The sequence below is a fragment of the Eulemur rufifrons genome, chromosome 3, assembly GCF_041146395.1.
Source record: "Eulemur rufifrons isolate Redbay chromosome 3, OSU_ERuf_1, whole genome shotgun sequence".
Lineage (NCBI taxonomy): Eukaryota > Metazoa > Chordata > Mammalia > Primates > Lemuridae > Eulemur > Eulemur rufifrons.
In genome coordinates, this window is record NC_090985.1 from 5,730,077 (window position 1) to 5,750,444 (window position 20,368).

A 20,368-nucleotide genomic window follows, 5' to 3' on the forward strand; every position below is an offset into this window, starting at 1 on the left:
GGAGGGTGGGCAGGAGGCTGGGCGGTCATGAGTGTTTCCGGCTTCACGGGGCTGGAGGTAGATAAAGGCTTGAACTGGTACATGGCCCTCCCTTCCTTACTGTGATTGTGGAGAGGCCTTCCTTGGAACGCAGCGGCCACAATGAGATACAGGACGCGCCTGGACAATGGCATAAACTTTAATAAAAAGACGAATCCAATTGCCAAGAGCCCCACGCCCCCTGCTCCAGCGGCTGTCCAGGCCTGCCTGTCTCCGCGCAGTAGGAGGGGCTTCCCCTTGGCAATCTTGTGATGGCGGCAGCCCGGTTCCTTGGGCACTTGGCTCCTCTAGGAAAGGGGCTCCTTGTCGCCGTATAGCTTTCAGTCCTGGGCCGTACCCAAGGTTCAGACCCATCACCTAGCGATAAGCCCAAGCTAAGGCTTCAGGAGCAGAGATGAGTACATGGCTGGCTTTGGCTCCTCTTCATCTTTTAGTCTTTGGCGATCCCAAAATCATCTTAGGGTGTTGAGGAATTCTTGGTGCCTTATGCAGAGTTCCTGGCCAGGGCTTTTCAAACTGTAAGTTAGTGACAGTCCTTCATTTAGCAAAGATTGAAGGACTTTTGCCCCCTTGGAAACCTGATTCTCCAGGAGAGGTAGAGATCCCTCCTGCTTTTACCTGTGCTGACTGATGTTGAGGAGTGCACTGGAACGCTGCAGCACGGGTGCAGAGGCAGTGCAGAGGGCGAGATCCCGAGTCTTGGCTGCTCTGTGTTCAGAGTTTACCATGGAGGGCAAGGTGCATTCAGTCCATGTATCACATGCCACTCTTTCCCGTTGCAGAAGATAGCCCTGCTTTGGGGTTAAAGTGGGTGGCACTGATCCTGCCAGGGCTTGGTTTATGGCTTCTAGTCTTCTGCTGGCTTGGCCTTCTGTAGTGGAAACATGGATCCCGCTGAGTTGGTACTCACAGAAGAGACTTGCTCACCTCTTTTCCAACTGTGGCCCAATTATCAACACAGAGGAATGGCATCCCGTGCTTCCCTCCAGCATCTTTACCACACCGTATTGTAATTAGTATGTCTACTTGTTCATTTCCCTGTTTTTTCCCTTTTATTGAGTGTTGGGACTGTATGCCATTTCTATCACCAGGGTCTAGTACATAGAAGTAAATAAATGGGGTTCACTACCTCCCCCATTCCCACATGCTGCAAGTGCTAAATTATATTTTGAGAGCATCCCATGTGTATAATTGCTAGTGGGAATTTACACAGTCCAAGTGACCAAAGCTGGTTTTGTATACTTACGACTAGTGAGCCTGACTCTGGCACTGGAAAAACAGCGCCTCCCAGATTTCTTCATTGACAATGAACAGGGGCCAAAGGCTGCTGTATCTCCTATCCACTTGAAGTTCTTGGGCTGCAGTTGGCACCGGGAATGATGTGGAATTGCGACATTCATGCTTGGCAGTGGCCCTACGATCCTGGGGATCAATTCATGGGGCCGAACTGGATGCAGGAAATGAGGAGGGCCCTGCTCTGTGGCAGCCCTTCTCAGGAGCAACAATGGGACCAGACTCACAGATTGCAGTTCTTGACTGCCTGGCCCGTCCTGGTGAAATCTAGGCTAGAGGAGAAGAGCAGCCCCTTACCACATTTCTTTGTGAGGCTGGTGTGTTGGAAGAAATAGGTAACTGGAAAATCTCTTCTAGGCCATAACCACTATTTAACCAGTTACTCCTTTGGGATTCAACAAAAACATAGGACCCAACAGGTTTGCAACTAGCCCAGGGAATAGTGGATGCAGCAGCTGTTTTGTTGGCCCAAGACTGTTTACTTATCTCCCATTAGAGCCAGGGAACTGGCAGTGCTATGTAGAAAATTACACAGAAGCCACTGAGGGTGGTGGCCTTGTTATTTGTCAGTCATGAGTTTGGGGTTACTGTGAGACAGGACTATAGAGAGCAAGTCTCGTAAGTGAGAAGGTTGGGAGCTGCACATTGCTGGATGTCATACCTAAAACAAGGGAGCTTGGGAACAGATGCAAAAGGAATTAAAAGACCCTCTCCCAAGGCTCAGCGTACTCTGCTTGCCCAGGCTCCACTCACAGATACCATCACATAAGCCTCCTTTGGTATGACCACCACCATGTGTTGGTACCACAGCCCTTGTTCCCTTGTTCTCTAGGAGGCTTCGTAGGGACCCTCACCCGATACTCATGAAGCTTTGTCTGGCCCCGGCGGCTGGGGTGCAGCATGCGAGTGAGCTGCTGTACAATACCCAGGCTTCGGATGAGATTTTCCCTTTGTAGCAGGGCCTTCATCCGCTCCAGCTCCTCCGCTTCCACAATTTCTTGAGGCTGCATGGTGTCCAGTTGTACTGGTAGCAGCTACAAGATACATGAGAGATAAATGCAGAATCCCCAAGGATGAGTCCAAAACCATCAGCAAGGATGGCTGTAGGACCCCTGCCCGCTCTTCTTTTTTAAATTTTTATTTATTTTTATTTTAGACTATTACAGGAGTACAAATGTTTTGGTTACATAAATTGCTTTTGTATAGCTGGAGTCAAAGTTATAAGTGTGCCTGTCACCCAGATAGTATGCATTGTACCCATTAGGTGTGAATTTATCCATCCCCTCCTCCGCCCCCCCCCAATTGCTTGATTTCCAATGGGTTTTATTTCTATATGTGCACATAAGTGTTGTTTGATTAGTTCCAATTTAATGGTGAATACATGTGGCGTTTGTTTTTCCATTCTTGTAGTACTTCACTTAGAAGAATGGTCTCCAGTTCCGTCAGGTTAATACAAGAGGAATTAGTCTACTAGGTTTTTTATGGATAAGTAGTACTCCATGGTATACATATACCGCATTTTATTAATCCACTAATGTATTGATGGGCACTTGGATTGTTTCCAGATCTTTGCAGTTGTGAATTGTGCTGCTATAGACATTTGGGTGCAGGTGTCTTTTTTATAAAATGCCCTTTTTTCCTTTGGGTAAATACCCAATAGTGAGACTGCTGATCAAATGGTGGGTCTACTTTTAGTTCTTTGAGGTATCTCCATACTATAATACTTTCTTTCCATAGAGGTTGTACTAGTTTGCAGTTCTACCAACAGTGTATAAGTGTTCCTATCTCTACATTCACGGCAGCATTTGTTGTTTTGGGATTTTTTGATAAAAGCCATTCTCACAGGAGTTAGGTGATATCTCATTGTGGATTTGATTTGCATTTCCCCGATGATTAGAGACATTGAATTCTTTCATATGTTTGTTGGCCATTATTCTATCTTCTTTTGAAAAGTTTCTGATCATGTCTTTTTCCCACTTTTTAAAGGGGTTGAGTTTTTCTTGTTGATTTGCTTGAGTTCTTTGTAGATTCTGGTTATCAGCCTTTTATCAGATGTATAGCATGCAAATATTTTCTTCCATTCTGTAGATTGTCTATTCACTCTATTGATTGTTTCCTTGGCTGTGCAAAAGCTTTTAAATTTGATCAGGTCCCATTTATTTATTTTTGTTGTTGCTGTGATTGCTTTTAGGGTCTTCTTCATAAATTCTTTGCCTAGGCTAATGTCTATAAGAGTTTTCCAACATTTCCTTCTAGAATTCTTATAGTTTCATGTCCTAGGTTTAAGTCAGTTATCCATTGCGAATTAATTTTTGTGAGTGGTGAGAGGTGCAGGTCCTGTTTCAGTCTTAGACATGTGCCTATCCAATTTTCCCAGCATCATTTACTGAATAGGGATTCTTTTCCCCAACGTATGTTTTTTTCTGCTTTGTCAAAGATCAGTTGGCAACATGAGGATGGTTTTATATCTGGGTTCTCTGTTCTGATCCATTGGTCTATGTCTCTGTTCTTGTGCCAGTACCATGCTGTTTTGGTCCACACGCTTTGTAGTATAGCTTGAGTCTGGTAAAGTGATGCTGCTGATTTGTTCTTTTTGCTTAAGGTTGCCTTCACTATTCGTTCTCTTTTCTAGTTCCATACAAAGTGTAGAATTATTTTTTCTAGATCTGTGCAAAATGGTCTTGGTATTTTAATGGTGATGGCATTGAATCTGTAAATCACTTTGGGTAATATAGACATTTTAACAATGTTGATTCTGCCAATCCATGAGCATGATATGTTTTTCCATTTGTTTATATCCTCTATGATTTCCTTTTTCACTGTTTCTTAGTTCTCCCTGTAGAGGTCTTTCACCTTCTTGGTTAAATATATTCCTAGGTATTTTATTTTCTTTGTTGCTATGGTGAAAGGTATTGAGTCTTTGATTTGATTCTCAGCTTGACTGTTGTTGGTGTATAAGAATGCTGCTGATTTGTGCACATTGATTTTGTAACCTGAGACTTTGCTTAATTTATTTATCAATTCCAGGACTCTCTTGGCAGAATCTTTGGGGTTTTCTAGATATAAGACCATATCACCAGAAAAGAGCAATAGTTTGACCTCTTCTTTCCCTATTTGGATACCTTTGATTTCTTTCTCTTGTCTGATTGCTCTGACTAGGACTTCCAGCATTATGTTGTATAGGAGTGGTAACAATGGGCAACCTTATCTGGTTCCAGTTCTAAGCTGGAATGTTCTCAATTTTCCCCCACTCAGTATGATGTTGGCTGTGGGTTTGTTATATATGGCTTTTTAAATTTTGAGATATGTTCCATCTATGCCTATTTTGTTAAGCATTCTTATCATAAAAGGGTGCTGAATTTTTTGAAATGCTTTTTCTGCATCTATTGAGAGGATCATATGGTCCTTGTTTTTGCTTCTATTTATGTGGTGAATCACATTTATAGATTTGCATATGTTGAACCATCCCTTGCATCTCTGGGATGAAGCCCACCTGGTCATGGTGGATTATTTTTTTGATGTGCAGCTGAATTCAGTTTGCTAGGATTTTATTGAGAATTTTTGATTCTATATTCATAAGGGATATTATCTGTAGGTTTCTTTTTTGTTGTATCCTTTCCTGGCTTTGATATTAAGCTGCTATTGGCTTTGTAGAACAAGTTGGGGAAGATTCCTTCCTTCTCGAAGTTATGAAATAATTTCTGCAGTATAGGTACCAGTTCTTCGTTGTATGTCTGGTAAAATTCAGCTGTGAAACCATCTGGTCAGGGACTGTTTTTGTTGGAAGATTTTTTATTGCTGCTTCAATTTTGTTACTTGATACTGGTCTGTTCAGGAGTTCTATTTCTTCCTGATTTAGCCTAAGGAGGTTGTGTATTTCCAGGAATTTGTTCATTTCCTCAACGTTTTCAAGTGTATATGCATAGAGATTTTTGTAGTATCCAGAGGTGATATTTTGTATTTCCATGGTATCAGTTGTAATTATCTCCTTTTCCATTTCTGATTGAGCTTATTAGGGTCCTTTCATTTCTGTCTCTGGTTAATCTAGTGAGAGGCCTGTCGATTTTGTTTATCTTTCAAAGGACCAACTTTTTGTTTCATTAATCTTCTATATAATTCTTTTTTTTTTTTTTTTTTTTGAGACAGAGTCTCACTCTGTTGCCCAGGCTAGAGTGAGTGCCATGGCGTTAGCCTAGCTCACAGCAACCTCAAACTCCTGAGCTCAAGCGATCCTCCTGTCTCAGCCTCCCGAGTAGCTGGGACTACAGGCATGCACCACCATGCCCGGCTAATTTTTTCTATATATATATTTTAGCTGTCCATATAATTTCTTTCTATTTTTAGTAGAGATGGGGTCTCGCTCTTGCTCAGGCTGGTCTCGAACTCCTGAGCTCAAACGATCTGCCCACCTCGGCCTCCCAGAGTGCTAGGATTACAGGCGTGAGCCACCACGCCTGGCCTATAATTCTTTCATAATCAATTTCATTTAGTTCTGGCTCTGCTCATTTAGTTATCTCTTTTCTTCTGCTGAGTTTGGGATTGGTTTGCTCTTTTTCCAATTCCTTGAGATGATTCATTAGATTGTTGATATGTGATCTTTCTGTATTTTGGACATAGGCATTTAAGACTATGAATTTTCCTCTTAAGGCTGCTTTTCCAGAATCCTATGGATTTTGGTAATTTGTGTACCCTTTGTCAATTAGTTTGAAGAATCTTTTGATTTCCATCTTAATTTCCTTCTTGATCCAATACTCATTCAGCAGTTGGTTCTTTAATTTCCATGACTTTGTGTAGGATTGAGTGTTTCTGTTGGAATTGATTTCTGATTTTATTCCACTATGGTGTGAGAAGATACATGGTATAATTTCTTTTTTTCTTTTTTTTTTTTTGAGACAGAGTCTCACTCTGTTGCCCGGGCTAGAGTGAGTGCCGTGGCGTCAGTCTAGCTCACAGCAACCTCAAACTCCTGGACTTAAGCGATCCTACTGCCTCAGCCTCCCAAGCAGCTGGGACTACAGGCATGCACCACCATGCCCGGCTAATTTTTTCTATATATATATTTTAGTTGTCCATATAATTTCTTTCTATTTTTAGTAGAGACGAGGTCTCACTCTTGCTCAGGCTGGTCTCGAACGCCTAACCTCGAGCGATCCACCCGCCTCGGCCTCCCAGAGTGCTAGGATTACAGGCGTGAGCCACCGCGCCCGGCCTAATTTCTGTTTTTTTATTTGTTGAGACACATTTTGTGGCCTAGGATGTGATCAACTTTAGAGAATGTTCTGGGAGATGATAAGAACATATATTCAGAGGCCGGGCGCGGTGGCTCACGCCTGTAATCCTAGCACTCTGGGAGGCCGAGGTGGGCGGATCGTTTGAGCTCAGGAGTTCGAGACCAGCCTGAGCAAGAGCGAGACCCCACCTCTACTAAAAATAGAAAGAAATTATATGGACAGCTAAAAATATATATAGAAAAAATTAGCCGGGCATGGTGGCGCATGCCTGTAGTCCCAGCTACTCGGGAGGCCGAGACAGGAGGATCGCTTGAGCTCAGGAGTTTGAGGTTGCTGTGAGCTAGGCTGACGCCACGGCACTCACTCTAGCCTGGGCAACAGAGTGAGACTCTGTCTCAAAAAAAAAAAAAAGAACATATATTCAGAAGTTTTGGGGTAGAATGTTCTGTAAATGTCTGTTAGGCCAATTTGTTCTAGAGTCCTGTTTAAGTCCATTGTTTCTTTGTTTATTCTCTGTTTGGAGGATCTGTCCCATTCTGTCAGTGGTGTGTTAAAGTCTCTGGCTTTACAATGCTGCTGTTTATCAATTTTTTTAGATCAAGTAGGATTTGCTTTATGAATCTGGGCACATCTGTGTTATGTGCATAGATATTTAGGATTGTTATGTCTTCTTGTTGAATTGTTCCCTTCATCATTATATAATGACCATCTTTGTCTTTCTTTACTTTTGTAGATTTGAAGTCTATGTTATCTGATATGAGAATGGCTACAGCAGCTTTCTTTTGGTTTCTATTTGCATGGAATATTGTTTTTCATCCCTTCACCTTGAGTCTGAATGAATCCTTGTGAGTTAGATGTGTTTCCTGGAGACAGCAGACACGTGGCTTGTATTTTCTTTATCCATTCAGCCAGCCTATGTCTCTTGAGTGGGCAGTTCAAGCCATTCAAATTTATTGAAAGAATTGATAAGTGGGGTGGATTTCTGTCCATCCTCTTGCATAGAACTTTATTGCTTTGTTTTACCTCTTGAGCCATTGTAGTATCTGGGCTCTGACCTTTAGCTTTTGGATAGTTTTACACTGGTGGGTGTCTATTGTGCTGATCAGTATATAAGGCAGATTTGAGTACTTTCTGTAGGGCAGGTCTGGTGTTGACAAATTCCCTCAGTGCTTGCTTGTCTGAGAAAGTATTTATTTCTCCCTCATATAAGAAACTTAGTTTTGCAGGATACGAAAATCTAGGCTGGCCATTATTCTGTTTGAGAAGACTGAGAATGGGGCCCCACTCACCTTCTGGCTTATAAGGTCTCAGTTGAGAAGTCTGCAGTTAGTCTGATAGGTTTTCCTTTGTAAGTTACCTGATGTTTTTGCCTTATGGTTTGTAGGAGTTCCCCTTTTGTGTTAACTTTGACCAGTCTGATGACTATATGTCATGGTGATCACCTCTTGGTGATGAACTTGGTGATGGACTCTCCAGGAGTCCATTGTGCTTCCAGTACCTGATGTCCAGATTTCTAGCAAGACCTGAGAAATTTTCCTCAAGTATTCCCTCAAATAGGTTTTCCAGCCCTTGTGTATTTTCTTCTTCACCTTCAGGGATGCCTATAATTCTTATGTTAGTCTTCCTTACATAATCCCATATTTCTAGTGGGCTTTGTTTGTTCCTCTTATTTCTGTTCTTTCTCTTTGACTGACTTGTTTAATTCAAAGGTGTCATCTTCTAGCTCTGAGATTATTTCTTCTGTCTAATCCAGCTTACTCTTAAGGCTTTCCATGGTGTTTTAGCTCTGCTTGATTTTTTTTTTTTAATAATTTGATTTCTTTAGTGAATTTTTCATTCATTTCCTGCATTGTTTTTGTGGGTTTGTGTTGGGTTTCTATTTTCTCTTGTATTTCATTGAGCTTCCTTACAATTCATATTCCAAATTCTTTATCAGTCATTTCAATATTCTTGTTTTGGTTGGTTTCCACTCGTACGGAGTTATTGTTTTCTTTTGGGCATGTCCTTTTACTCTGATTTTTCATGTATCAGGACAACTTTCACTGATTCCTTCTCATCTGGGGCATCTTTTGCTTCTTATTTTTGTATTTTCTTTTGATTAGATAATGGCACTCCCAGTTTAATCTCTGAGACAGTGGGTGGTGCTTGTGGGTGAGACTCAACTACACCCCATATGATTGAGTCAGTAAATGCTGTAAAGGGCGTGGAAATTGACCTCCCTGTCAGTAGGTGGTATTTGCTAGAAGGAACAAGCTGTAGTGTTGTTTTGGGGGACCACTGCCCACTCTACCTCCATCCCTTCCCTGACCCTAGGGTAAGGTTCCCTTTGCTGTCCATTCTCTCACCTCCTGTTCCAAAAGGTCAGATTGAATTTACTGATTAGGAACTCATCTCTCTCTTGTGCAAGGGGAGGAGAGGACAGCAGAGATTCCCTTCTCTAGTAGTCCTAACCCATTTCCTGCAGAAAGATAAGAGCCACAAAACTTCTGACACCTCTTTTTCCCGGTTCCGTTTCCTGTAAGCCAAGTGGGTGGAAAGGCCCTGAGGCCCTGCTCTAGATCGGCTCTTCTCCCCAGCTGATTCACCCTGGTTCTGGTCCTTGTTGTCCTTTCGCCTCTTAGTGCCTGAGGTCTCCTGCTGTTCTTGCTTAAGGCGGATCTCTTCCAGTTGCTGCCTGACAAGACACAGTGGCTTCAGACACTGGAGAAATTATGTTGGGGAGAAGAGGGGTGAGGGAAAATGGGGACAGGGAAAAAGTAGGAAGTTATGATCTGTACTTGGGACTGGTGGAAGAGGAATGAGGGGGAAGATGGGAAAGAGTCATTAAGAGTCTCAGCAGTCTCCAACTTTTTTGGCACCAGGGACCAGTTACATGGAAGATAATTTGTTGATGGACTGGGTGCGGTGGGGAGGCAGCGCCCAGGTGGTGATGTGAGCAATGGGGAGTGGCTGTAAGTACAGGTGAAACTTCACTCACTTGCCCCCTGCTGCTCACCTCTTACTGTGCGGCCCAGGGTGGGAGGGGGTGTAGAAGAGTCCTATAGCGTTTATATCTCGGATCCTCTTTCCTGAAATGCCTGGCTTCCTCTCCCACTTTTGGGGAGCAATGCACCTTCAGGATTTGCCCCCACCCACGTGTACAGAGGAGCATGCTGGGCAAAGTACCTGGCACACTCCTCTCTGGCCTTGGAAGCAGCAGTCTCCTGGAAGAGGGAGCCATTGTGCTTGAAGAAGGGTGCATACTTCCCCGTGTCAGGCCCAGGGTAGATCCTCCGGTATCCCCCCAGGTGGGAATCCTCATATTGTTCCTGGTCCAGCATTGCTGCATGAGATGACTCAATTTGTTCTCGCCTGTGGAAACCAAGCTCAGGGTGAGTCAGAGGAGGGCTTGTGAGAATGTTAGTAGGGTAAGGACAGCTGGCTAAAGGCTTTGAGACACTCCTGCTGGCTTCTGGGCCTCCCAGGCCCCTGCCCACATAGGAAAGCTGCCAAACCCATCTTTGGCCAGCCCCACATATGTGTAGCCATGAAATTAGGCTTGACTTCCAGAAATCTGACTTTCATCATTAAGTACAGAGGGGTTCACTCATAAGCTAGCATTCCAAGTTATCACAATATGTTAGGTTTCTGATTATAAGAGTAGTACATATTTATTTATTTATTTATTTATTTATTTTTTTTGTTGAGACAGAGTCTCACTTTGTTGCCCAGGCTAGAGTGAGTGCCGTGGCGTCAGCTTAGCTCACAGCAACCTCAAACTCCTGGGCTTAAGCGATCCTACTGCCTCAGCCTCCCGAGTAGCTGGGACTACAGGCATGCGCCACTATGCCCGGCTAATTTTTTCTATATAGATTTTTAGGTGTCCATATAATGTCTTTCTATTTTTAGTAGAGACGGGGTCTCGCTCAGGCTGGTCTCGAACTCCTGACCTTGAGCAATCCACCCGCCTCGGCCTCCCAGAGTGCTAGGATTACAGGCGTGAGCCACCGCGCCCGGCCAAGAGTAGTACATATTTATTACAGAAAACTTAGAAGAGCAAAAAGAAAATTAAACTTCTCGGCCGGGCGCGGTGGCTCACGCTGGTAATCCTAGCACTCTGGGAGGCCGAGGCGGGTGGATAGCTCGAGGTCAGGAGTTCGAGACCAGCCTGAGCAAGAGTGAGACCCCATCTCTACTAAAAATAGAAAGAAATTATATGGACAACTAAAATATATATATACAAAAAATTAGCCGGGCATGGTGGTGCATGCCTGTAGTCCCAGCTACTCGGGAGGCTGAGGCAGGAGGATCGCTTGAGCCCAGGAGTTTGAGGTTGCAGTGAGCTAGGCTGAAGCCACGGCACTCACTCTAGCCCGGGCAACAGAGTGAGACTCTATCTCAAAAAAAAAAAAAAAAAAGAAAAGAAAATTAAACTTCTCATAATCTTACCATGCAATTAGCATATTGGTTATGAGTGTGGGCTCTAGGGTAGGACGTCCTGAGTTTGAGTCCTGGCTTTGCCACTTACTAGCTCATGTATGCATTCGTTCTGTCTTTCTGTCTTTCTTTGAATGAAAATAAGATTGATCATACAACAATATTTTTAAATGGCTGCCTGTTATTCTAGTATATGATTGTACTTTTGTTTATTTAGTCCAATTCTGTTCAACCATTTTTCCCCATTGAAAGATATGATTCATAACACTCAGGTGCACAGTCCAATCTCATGAGAATACCCAAGGTATTGACAGTTAAATACTTCACTCCTATTCATCACACAAACATTTGAGTGCCTACTGTGTGCCAGGCCCTAAGGCTATCATGGGGAGTTGAATACAGACTGCCCCTGCCTAGTGGACTGCAAGTGGGGAAGAGTGATGTGATTATAGGAATAACCATAAATCTACTCAAATTCATTTTTATGTATCATTAATAAATTATAATTTTAGTATCAGTAACCAATTACCATGTTTGTAACCCATTTTAAAATGAAAACAACAATAGATAACCAACACTGATTTTAACAATTCCCTATTATTGAATGACTAAACTGTTTTCTGTGTTTCTTTATTATAAAATTTCTCAGGAACTGGTTTCTAGAAGAGCTTTGTTAAAAAAACCAAACCACAGAAAGCTCCTTCGGCGCCAATATGAGAATGGCTCTAAAATACATTGCTAAGCAGGGTGCAGAGAGTGCAAATGTTATGCAACTGTCTGGGTAGAAAAGGGAGAAAAATATTTTGTATAAATACATATGTGTGTATTAAATGCTTGTGAAAGTATACACATGACACTAGGAACATTGATTGGCTCCAGGAAGGAAAACTGGGTAGTTGGAGAATGGTAGACAAGACTATATTCACTGTATCTTTTGCACTTTGAATATATTATCTTTGATATGTGATGTATTATCTATGCAAAAAAGGTTTTTAATAGCTAATCAGCCCCAGGCTGCCTTCTCCTTCTAGAGAAGGACTTTTCCTCTCAGGAAAGTGATAATAAGGAAGAACTGGCTGGGCACTCGCATCTGTAATCCCAGCACTGTGGGAGGCCAAGGTGGGAGGATTGCTTGAGGTCAAGAGTTCGAGGCCAGACTGAGCAAGAGCGAGACCCCCCCCCCCATCTCTCAAAAATAGAAAAATTAGCTGGGCGTGGTGGCATACACCTGTAGTCCTAGCTACTTGGGAAGCTGAGGTAGGAGGATTACACAAGCCCAGGAGTTCAAAGCTGCAGTGAGCTATGATGACACCACTGCACTCTAGTCCAGGCGACAGAGTAAGACCCTGTCTCAAAAAAAAAAAAAAGAACAAAAGAAATACATGTCAGACACCCAGTGCACCTGGCTTCTCGTTGCTGTTGGTGGAACTGGAAAAGCCGCTCCTTGACTCGCCGCTTGTCCTCCTCTATCACCTTCCTTTTGTCACAGCCCCGGAGGTTGATAAGGGTCATGGCATCACAGAGAAGTGCATCCTTTACCTCTCGATCAAGGCGTGAGTCCGTGGTGAAGCTTGGAGAGTGGTTTACCTGCCAGGAGGAGTCATTATCCACCCTCCTCCTGGACCTCCTGAGCAGGTGGTAGTCTCTAAGAGGCCTAAGTAGAGTGTCTAGGAGAGACATCCCCCTCCTGTGGCCTCAGCCAAGGAGGCTGTATGCTCCACAGGACTCTGCCATAGAGATCCCTCCCATTCACAGAATGGCGAGAGTAAATCAAACAGCCTGACTCTGCAGATACGGTGTCCTTAAAGGCAAGGCTTACAAATGAACACTGAGATCCAAAACCTGGATTCCTATGATAGAGAAACCACCAAGATTTGACTCAGCAGGTCAAAAGCAAAGAGATCTGACACCTTCTTCTGGTTCACACCCATGCCAGGGCTTCCACGTCCACCATTCTCTGTTCCACCCCCTGAGTGCACTCCTATCCCAAGTGTCCTGTTCAATGAGGCCTCTGGACCTTGGTTTTGCAAAGCCTAGGAGATAATCCTCACCTCCAGCAGCCAGGGCTTCAGCTTGTGGTCCAGCAAGACGTCAAAACCAAGGATCTCAAAACAGGCACATGTACCTCCACTCAGATATTGGGGAAAACAGGTTCGGTAATTGTGGCGAAGAATAGAATGGGCTGAGATGATGGTTTTGATGATGATGTCCTCGATGTCCCCCCACAGCTCTTGGGGGTCGTAGTTGTGCTCTCGTAGCCAGGTGTTGAGTGTTGACAGCTTCCTGTGAGGCCCAGTGCTCAGAGGAAGGCCAGTTTCTATACCAGTGGGGCCTGGCTGCAGGCAGGAGGCTCCCTAACACCCTAATTCCATGTCTGGGCTCCTGGGCTTTAAAGATCTATTAGCATCTTGGAGCAGGGATTAGTGATCAGGGTGGAGTTTGGGGCTGCACTTAGAGCACCAAAGTGCAGACACAGGACAAGGGTCTATAAGGCTGAGTTTTCCTGGGCAATCAGCCTCCCAAAAGCCAGCTCAGCTTCATGGGCTGTTGAGACTGTGGGGCTAAGGGGCAGAGGAAGCAGGAGAAAACAGAGTAGGGAGTACCTCTTACTGCCCACAGCATCATCCCGGACAAAATTCTCATTGTGTTTGTTGATAGCATAGTTGGTCAGGTGCATGCAGACATTATCCTGTGAAGAGAGTGGCCCTGTGGTCTCAGGCTGCTCCTATGCAGCCCTCCTCTCCAGCCCTTCGTTGCCTTTTAATTGCCCGCCCCTCCCCAGGATTGCCTGTCTCCTGTCCCTCTTCACCCGACTGTCCTTCTGTCAGATCCTGAGGAAAAGGGTGTGCTGGGCTCCTCTGGGGGGATGACTTTTTTGTTGCTGTTGTTAGAGACAGGGTCTCTCTCTGTAACCTCAGCTGGAGTGCCGTGGCCAGATCATAGCTCACTGCAGCCTTGAACTCCTAGGCTCAAGCCATCCTCCTGCCTCGGCCTCCCAAGTAGCTGGGACTACAGGTGTGCATCACCACGCCCAGCTATTTTTTTATTTTCTGTAGAGATGGGGTTTTGCTATGTTGCCCAGGCTAGTCTTGCACTTCTGGGCTCAAGTGATCCTCCCACCTTGGCCTCCCAGAGTGCTGGGATTACACAGGATTACAGGAGTGAGCCACTGTGCCCAGCCCCCACTTTTTTTTTTAGAAGCGGAGTCTCACTATATTGCCAGGCTAGATTCAAACTCAAGCAATTGTCCTGAGTAGCTGGGACCATAGTCACGGGCCATCGGCAGGGTGATGATCCTTTCTCAGTCACCACCCACCAAATGCTCTCCTGACAGCTAGGTGCTGCAGCTCTCACTGGCTCCACTCCTTGTTCTTGGGTGACAATGACAAGCCTCTCTACCCAGTCTCTCTGCAGAGCCTCAGCACTTGTGGCAGTGGAAGAGGAGAGGGTGCTGCCCTGCCCCTTACCAGATTGCTGTGGCTGGGCTCCACGTAGGGCATGGTGGCAAACCGGGCCAGGCCCTCCTCATACATGAAGATCCGAAGAGGGTCACAGGATGTGATCAGGACGTAGATTCGCATATCAAACTTGAAGCCGTCAATGAGGAAGGGCTGAGAGCACGCAAACCCGTGAGGGGATAATAACAACACTTTGAAATGCTTACTGTGTGCCAGACGCTGTTGTAAGTGCGTCAAACACATAACAACTCATTGAATTTTCAGAACAACCAGGTAAAGTGGTTCACTGTTATTATTCCCTCTTAACAAAGGAGGAAATAGGTACAGAAAGGGCAAGAAACTTGCCCAAGGTCACGTATCTGGGGAGTAGAAAAGCTCAGATTCAAACCCTGGCAGGCTGGCTCTGAACCGTGGCTCATACTGCCTCCAAGGTACCAAGACAGCAGAAAGGGTAGAAGCCTAAAACTGGCTTCCTCCCAGTGCTAGGGCTGAGGGGATGCTGGGCCTGAGGCATCCTTCACCTTGGAAATGTACTGCTGGCAGATCATATGCTCTCCTGGCTTGATCTCCCGGGGATTTCGGGTGATGAAGATGCCACGACCCTGACAGCCACTGTCTGGCTTGCAGATATAAGTGCGGGTTTTTCGCTGACGACCGTAGGACTGGAAGTCCCCGTAACTATGTGCAGAGAGGGGCTGGTCAGAAGGTTTCTGTGCATCATGGCTGTCCCAGGGCCCCATGGAGATCTTCCTGCTACCTAGTCCATGCTCTTCCTGGGGCACTCAGTCTCAGACCCTCTTTTCTTTGACCAGCTGAAACTGTCGTTCCACTTCCATCCCTCTGAGACATTCCTAGGTCACAAGACCAGAATCTGGAGGGAACTCAGAGAGCGGCCCCTGTCCTCCCCCCAGTATCTCGGCATGGGGAAGCCAGGCTCACTCACTCTGCGGGCAGGCACCAGGTGCGGGGGAAGATGTTGTACTCTGTGGGGTAGAGTTTCTGCATGCGGTTGAGGTTCCGAGCCAGCAGATCTTTGCGGCAGATTTCTGTCATGCCGGGGAAGTGGTTGATTTTCTGAAACAGAGCCAGCTGGTTATACTACTCCCCAGAGTGAGTGGCAGTTCCTAGAGCCTGGGCAGCCCAGGAAGCAGAGGAGAGGTCTGGGGAGGTGGAGGGAGAGGTCACAGGGGAGGTAAGCACTGACAGTGAGAGTAGGAAGATTCCCTAAGGCACGGGAGAAACCCTTCTGTGGCCTCTGCCCGCCACACATCCACACCGAGGTCAGCAAGTGAGGGGCAGTGAGAAGGGTGTGCGCTAGCCGGGACTTGGGCCTTCCAGCCACCTTCTAACATCTTTCTCACCTCCAGGACTAGTCCTAAAACAATCACTGATGCGGGAGAGCACAAGCAAATAATGAGAAGAAAACATTTCCCAAGAGACAAAAAAGGGAAAAGAAAACTAAGAACTGGCCCCAGGGAGTGCAGGGCCATGGTGCCTGCCAGAAGCCCCTCCGCTGTCCTGTGTCCCCTGATGGCTGAAGTGCTCTATCCCGGTGCTCCCAATCACTGGCTGACTAGCAGTGTGAATTTGAACCTCGGTATCCTCTTCTTCTTCTTCCATTTTTTTTTTTTTGTCTCCCTGCCTTCTTAACAAAGGGCTATCTGTGCTTGGGGCTGTTCTTGAGGGTTTCCTGAGGCGACAGTGTAAAAGCCAGTGTAAAAGCCTCAGCATGGTGTGTGATAAGCCCTCAGTGAGTGCTGCTAAGTATTGTCATCCTCATCTTGCAAATGCCCTGTGTGCCTCTTCTCTGAAGCTTCTTGAATACTTCTAGCACTTTCTATCTTGGGGACCTCTCCCAAGACTAGTTGTGGGACAGGGTACAGTCTCCTCAACTCCCTCCTTCCTGACTTCCCCCTAAAATAAGCCTGCATACCCCTTTAAATTATTTTATTGCTAATCACCACAAACACCCAATTAGAGGCCAATAAAAATACCAAGAAGCAGTTACATTCTTCCCGTAGAGCCTGGTCTATCTGTCCGGACTTGCTGGCTGCCAGGCGGCCCCCCACACTGTCTCCTAATGCACGTGCAACGCCCAGCCACGCTGCTTACAAGGCTGGATCACTCCACTGGCCCTGCCATGAGCTCTGAAGCTGCCTCCCAGTCTTGTCCCCAAGATGGGCTCACCCGCCTTGGAGAGGCCCCGCTAGACAAAGATGCCACCAAGCAGAGAACAAATGATGAGACAGGATGTCTCACCAAACACTTCCTTCAGACAATGAACTCCAGAGACCCAAGAGGAGAATATTTCCTTTGGAAAAGAAGACCCTGGGGGTGGTCTTTCCTGTCTGCACAGGGTACAGCCACAAAGAGTAGCAGTCTTGGGTGCCTAGGTGAGGGGGTGGGAGTAGTCATGGCGGGGCCTCAGCCCCTTTAGGCACTTAGGCCGGGAGATTGGTACCTGAAACCTCTTCATGTCCATGACTCGTTCCAGCGAGACAGAGCAGTCTGTCCAGTACACCGTCCACTCCTCCTCCTCCCCCACCTCCTTCAAGCCACACATTTGTGCTGCCCGACGCACTGTAGAGACAGGGGGGTCAGTGGTGCCAGCCTGGGCACCAGCAACAAGCCCTGGACCTGGATAGCTGGGTCAGGGAAGGGACAGACCTGACTGGAGAGCAGGTTGAAGAGGGAGGTAGTTCTCACCCCAGCTCTTCGCTTTGGTTACCGTGTGGCAATTCCAAGTTCGCAGGGCTGCCAGGGCCCTTCCAAAATATAAGGCAGAGGAAACTAGAGCCTGGCTCTCTGCTCTTGTCAGTCCTGTCGCTCAGGCAAGACTGTTTATGGCCCGGAGGGCTGACCAGGTGGGTGAGGTCACACTGGCACCTCACACTCTCGGTGGTCCCATGCACAGATGCCAGAGGGGATACGAGGGAAAGAAGGAGACGGCTGACCCAGCTGGCAAGTTTTTTAAAAAATTGCCGAAGCCCCTTCAAAACTTCCTTGAAAAAACTATTTTAACCTTGTCTCATCTCTGGTAAAATCTGGGATGGGTGGGGCAATGTGGCTGTCAGATATTTTTTTTATTATTAGCTAACTGTGGAGATACCCTCCCTGCCACTGAGACACCTGGAACAGCAGTGTCTCAGCTGCCAGTAGCGGAGCCCGAGGACACCCAGGAAGCTCAGTACAGGTTACAGGCCAGCACCAGCCTGACAAGATGCAGGGGCTGGGAGCCCGAGTGCAGGTCCGCCCCCAGAGGAAGAGCAACAGCCGTGCACAAACCCTCCTGTGCACAACAGTGTGAGTGACGAGCTGGGTGCTTACCACTCTCATACTTGCAGTTGGTCAGGTTGATGGCCAGGGGTCTGGAATGGAGGAATAGCATAAATCAGGCAGACAGGAAGGGAAGCACACGCACTGTAGAAGAGATATCCAGCAAATTCACAACACATTTGAAATTCCAAACTGAGCCAGCCCAAATGGTTCTAAACTTTGTTTTTGTTTTATCAAAAGGTTAATGTTGATCCAGCATTTCTTCTCCTCTCTCGAGGCCTAAAGGGAAGACCTTAGATCCCAGACCCCAAGTGCTAAAGTGAGGCCTGGGGGTGACTCCCTGGAGCCTTACAGGTGAGGGGATTCAGGGAATGGTTACCTGTGTTTCCGCCTTCTCTTTCTCTTCCCAACTTCTAAGTCATCTGTGTCAGTTGGGGCTCTGATTTTCTTGGCTATAATGGATAAGGGAACCCCATTCTCAAATGTCTTACAGTCAGCCTTTGGGAATGCCTGCTGTGAAGGCTTAGAAGGGCTGGTAGCTTCCTCTTTAACACACTCCTCCTCAGATTCCTCTTCCTCAACATAGTCTTCCTCCGATTCGCTGGTCTTACAGGTACTCGGTTCCATCCTCTTAGATTCTGAGGGGAGGTGGGTAGGAATGAAGTACATATCAGACCTCCCTCAGGGCCTAGGAAAGCCTGCAGGAATCCACCCGAAAGACCTGAATTCGTGGTATTATAAGGGAATGGTGCCGCCTCTTCAGAACAAAATTCCATTGCAGAATGGGATGTTTCCAAGTAGGTAGGGGGCGGGTGGGATGCCTGTGAAATGTAGATTCCCTGATAAACCCCAATCATCGAGGACCACGATGGATTATACAGCACACGGGGGTGGGGCGGGGGGAGGGGGGTGCATTCGGGATTTGGATACAGCCGGCAGAGGCCATGACCATGGCTTTTTTTTGTTCCTGAATGGGAAGGAGGGTGGCTGGGAGCACTGGGGTGACCTTTGCTTTAAAACATAGCTGAAGGTTGGGCGTGGTGGCTCAGGCCTGTAATCCTAGCACCCTGGGAGGCCGAGGTGGGAGGATTGCTTGAGTTCAGGAGTTTGAGACCAGCCTGAGCAAGAGCGAGACCCCGTCTCTACTAAAAATAGAAAGAAATTAGCCAGGCAACTAAAAATAGAAAAAAATTAGCCGGGGCGTGGTGGCTCGCGCCTGTAGTCCCAGCTACTCAGGAGGCTGAGGCAGGAGGCTCACTGGAGCCCCGGAGTTTGAGGTTGCTGTGAGCTAGGCTGATGCCATGGCACTCTAGCTCCGGCAGCAGAGCGAGACTCTGTCTCAATAATAATAATAAAAATAAAATAAAATAAAATACAGCTGAAGCCCAAAGGTCCCCTAGGCTGGCCTTTCCCCGTTCCAGGACTCAGAGTCTCCAAGTGTACACCCAGGGCTGGGCACCCGGTGGGTAAGACCTCTTAGGATCTGACGGCGAACACTGCCCACCCGGGGTTCCGGGGAGAGCTGAGGGCCTGCAGGGTCCACCCCTAGCGGCCTGGGGCAGAATTCAGCTGGTCGCTCATGTCCGCCCTTGGCCCGGCTCCCGTTCTCCCCCCGGCGTTGCTCGGCGTCCGGGACCGCCTCTTCGTTTCTCAGAACTGGCTGTCCTCGCCGATCGCCAGGGGGAGCCCGCTCCCCCCCGGGTTCACTGCTAGCTCAGAGATCCCGGCGGCGGCGGCGGCGGCGCCCACTTAAGCAAGCTAGCTGCCGCCGCCGCTGTCGTCGCCATGGACACGAGGGCGCTCCCCCCCAATGGAGAAGCGTTCTGGGGGCGGAGCCTTCCCGGGAACCACACCCACTTGGGCGCCGGCCGAGGCCATCTTAGGCGGGGCCGTCGGCGCTCGCCCTACAGTCGTTGGTGTCAGCGCCGGAGAACCCTTGCCCTGGAGGCCGGCTTCTTCCGGTGCATCATGGGACTTGTAGTCCTCCCGCTTCGAAGCCAGTGCTCAACACTCGCACCCACCCCCATACTTCCCTGAACCCTCGGGCCAAGGAATTTGGCCAAGCCTATGTTCGGGACAAATAACTGTTTGCCTTGCCTCACTTTTTTAGTAACCGTGCCGTGAGCAGTGTCTCCACTCGAGAGGGACAGCCATAAGACCACGTGCCTTCCAAGGTTGCCACCTTAAGTGGGCTGAGACAGCTCCATTAGCTAAGGAACAGCAAAACCGCCTTATCTCAGTGCTCCTTCACTGTCACCTCCTCTTCCCGACATCATCATTGTCTGACTTCTGCTCGCCACCTCCATGCAACTCAGCCAACTTGTCACTCTAAAATTATCCGGTGTGGCCAAATCCAGAGGACACAAGATTTTTCGATCCTTTAAAAAAGATATGGACATTTTCTAATTCACAGACTTCTTGACCTTTCTTCAGCATATGATACTCTAATATGAAATGCTCCTCCTGGAAATGCTCTTGATTTCCAGGACATTCATTGTTCTCATCGTGTCGACAGATATTAGTGTTCCAGGCACTGTTTTTGGACCTGAACTATCAATTCTTGCGTAAATTGCCACCATTCAGCAACTTCTTTTTTTTGAGACAGAGTCTCACTCTGTTGCCCAGGCTAGAGTGCTATGGCGTCAGCCTAGCTCA

General features: G+C 47.0%; 1 protein-coding gene across 1 annotated transcript; it reads right to left on the minus strand.

Moving 5' to 3' along the window:
- Positions 1–162: 162 nt before the first annotated feature.
- TTLL13 (tubulin tyrosine ligase like 13) lies at positions 163–19,460 on the minus strand. Its single transcript, XM_069465711.1, has 15 exons — positions 19,218–19,460; positions 18,093–18,351; positions 17,765–17,805; positions 16,899–17,017; positions 15,381–15,511; positions 14,959–15,115; positions 14,447–14,590; positions 13,583–13,668; positions 13,031–13,262; positions 12,382–12,566; positions 9,729–9,914; positions 9,057–9,237; positions 2,187–2,366; positions 1,286–1,397; positions 163–910 (listed from the first exon to the last, which is right to left on the minus strand). Exons 2-15 carry the CDS (start codon positions 18,338–18,340, stop codon positions 654–656), a joined length of 2,259 nt encoding a protein of 752 aa, XP_069321812.1. The 5' UTR covers positions 18,341–18,351; positions 19,218–19,460; the 3' UTR covers positions 163–653.
- Positions 19,461–20,368: the final 908 nt, after the last annotated feature.

Bases quoted from the DNA above. Each gene is read 5' to 3' on its own strand.
- TTLL13 (XM_069465711.1), bottom strand. From the start codon at position 18,340: ATGGAACCGAGTACCTGTAAGACCAGCGAATCGGAGGAAGACTATGTT. The intron at 13,263-13,582 runs GTACTCCCTACT...TGGGCCTCACAG, and splicing joins GATGCTGTGGGCAGTAAGAG to GAAGCTGTCAACACTCAACA. The intron at 9,915-12,381 runs GTGCACTGGGTG...TGGTTTCCACAG, and splicing joins CAACAGCAACGAGAAGCCAG to GCGAGAACAAATTGAGTCAT.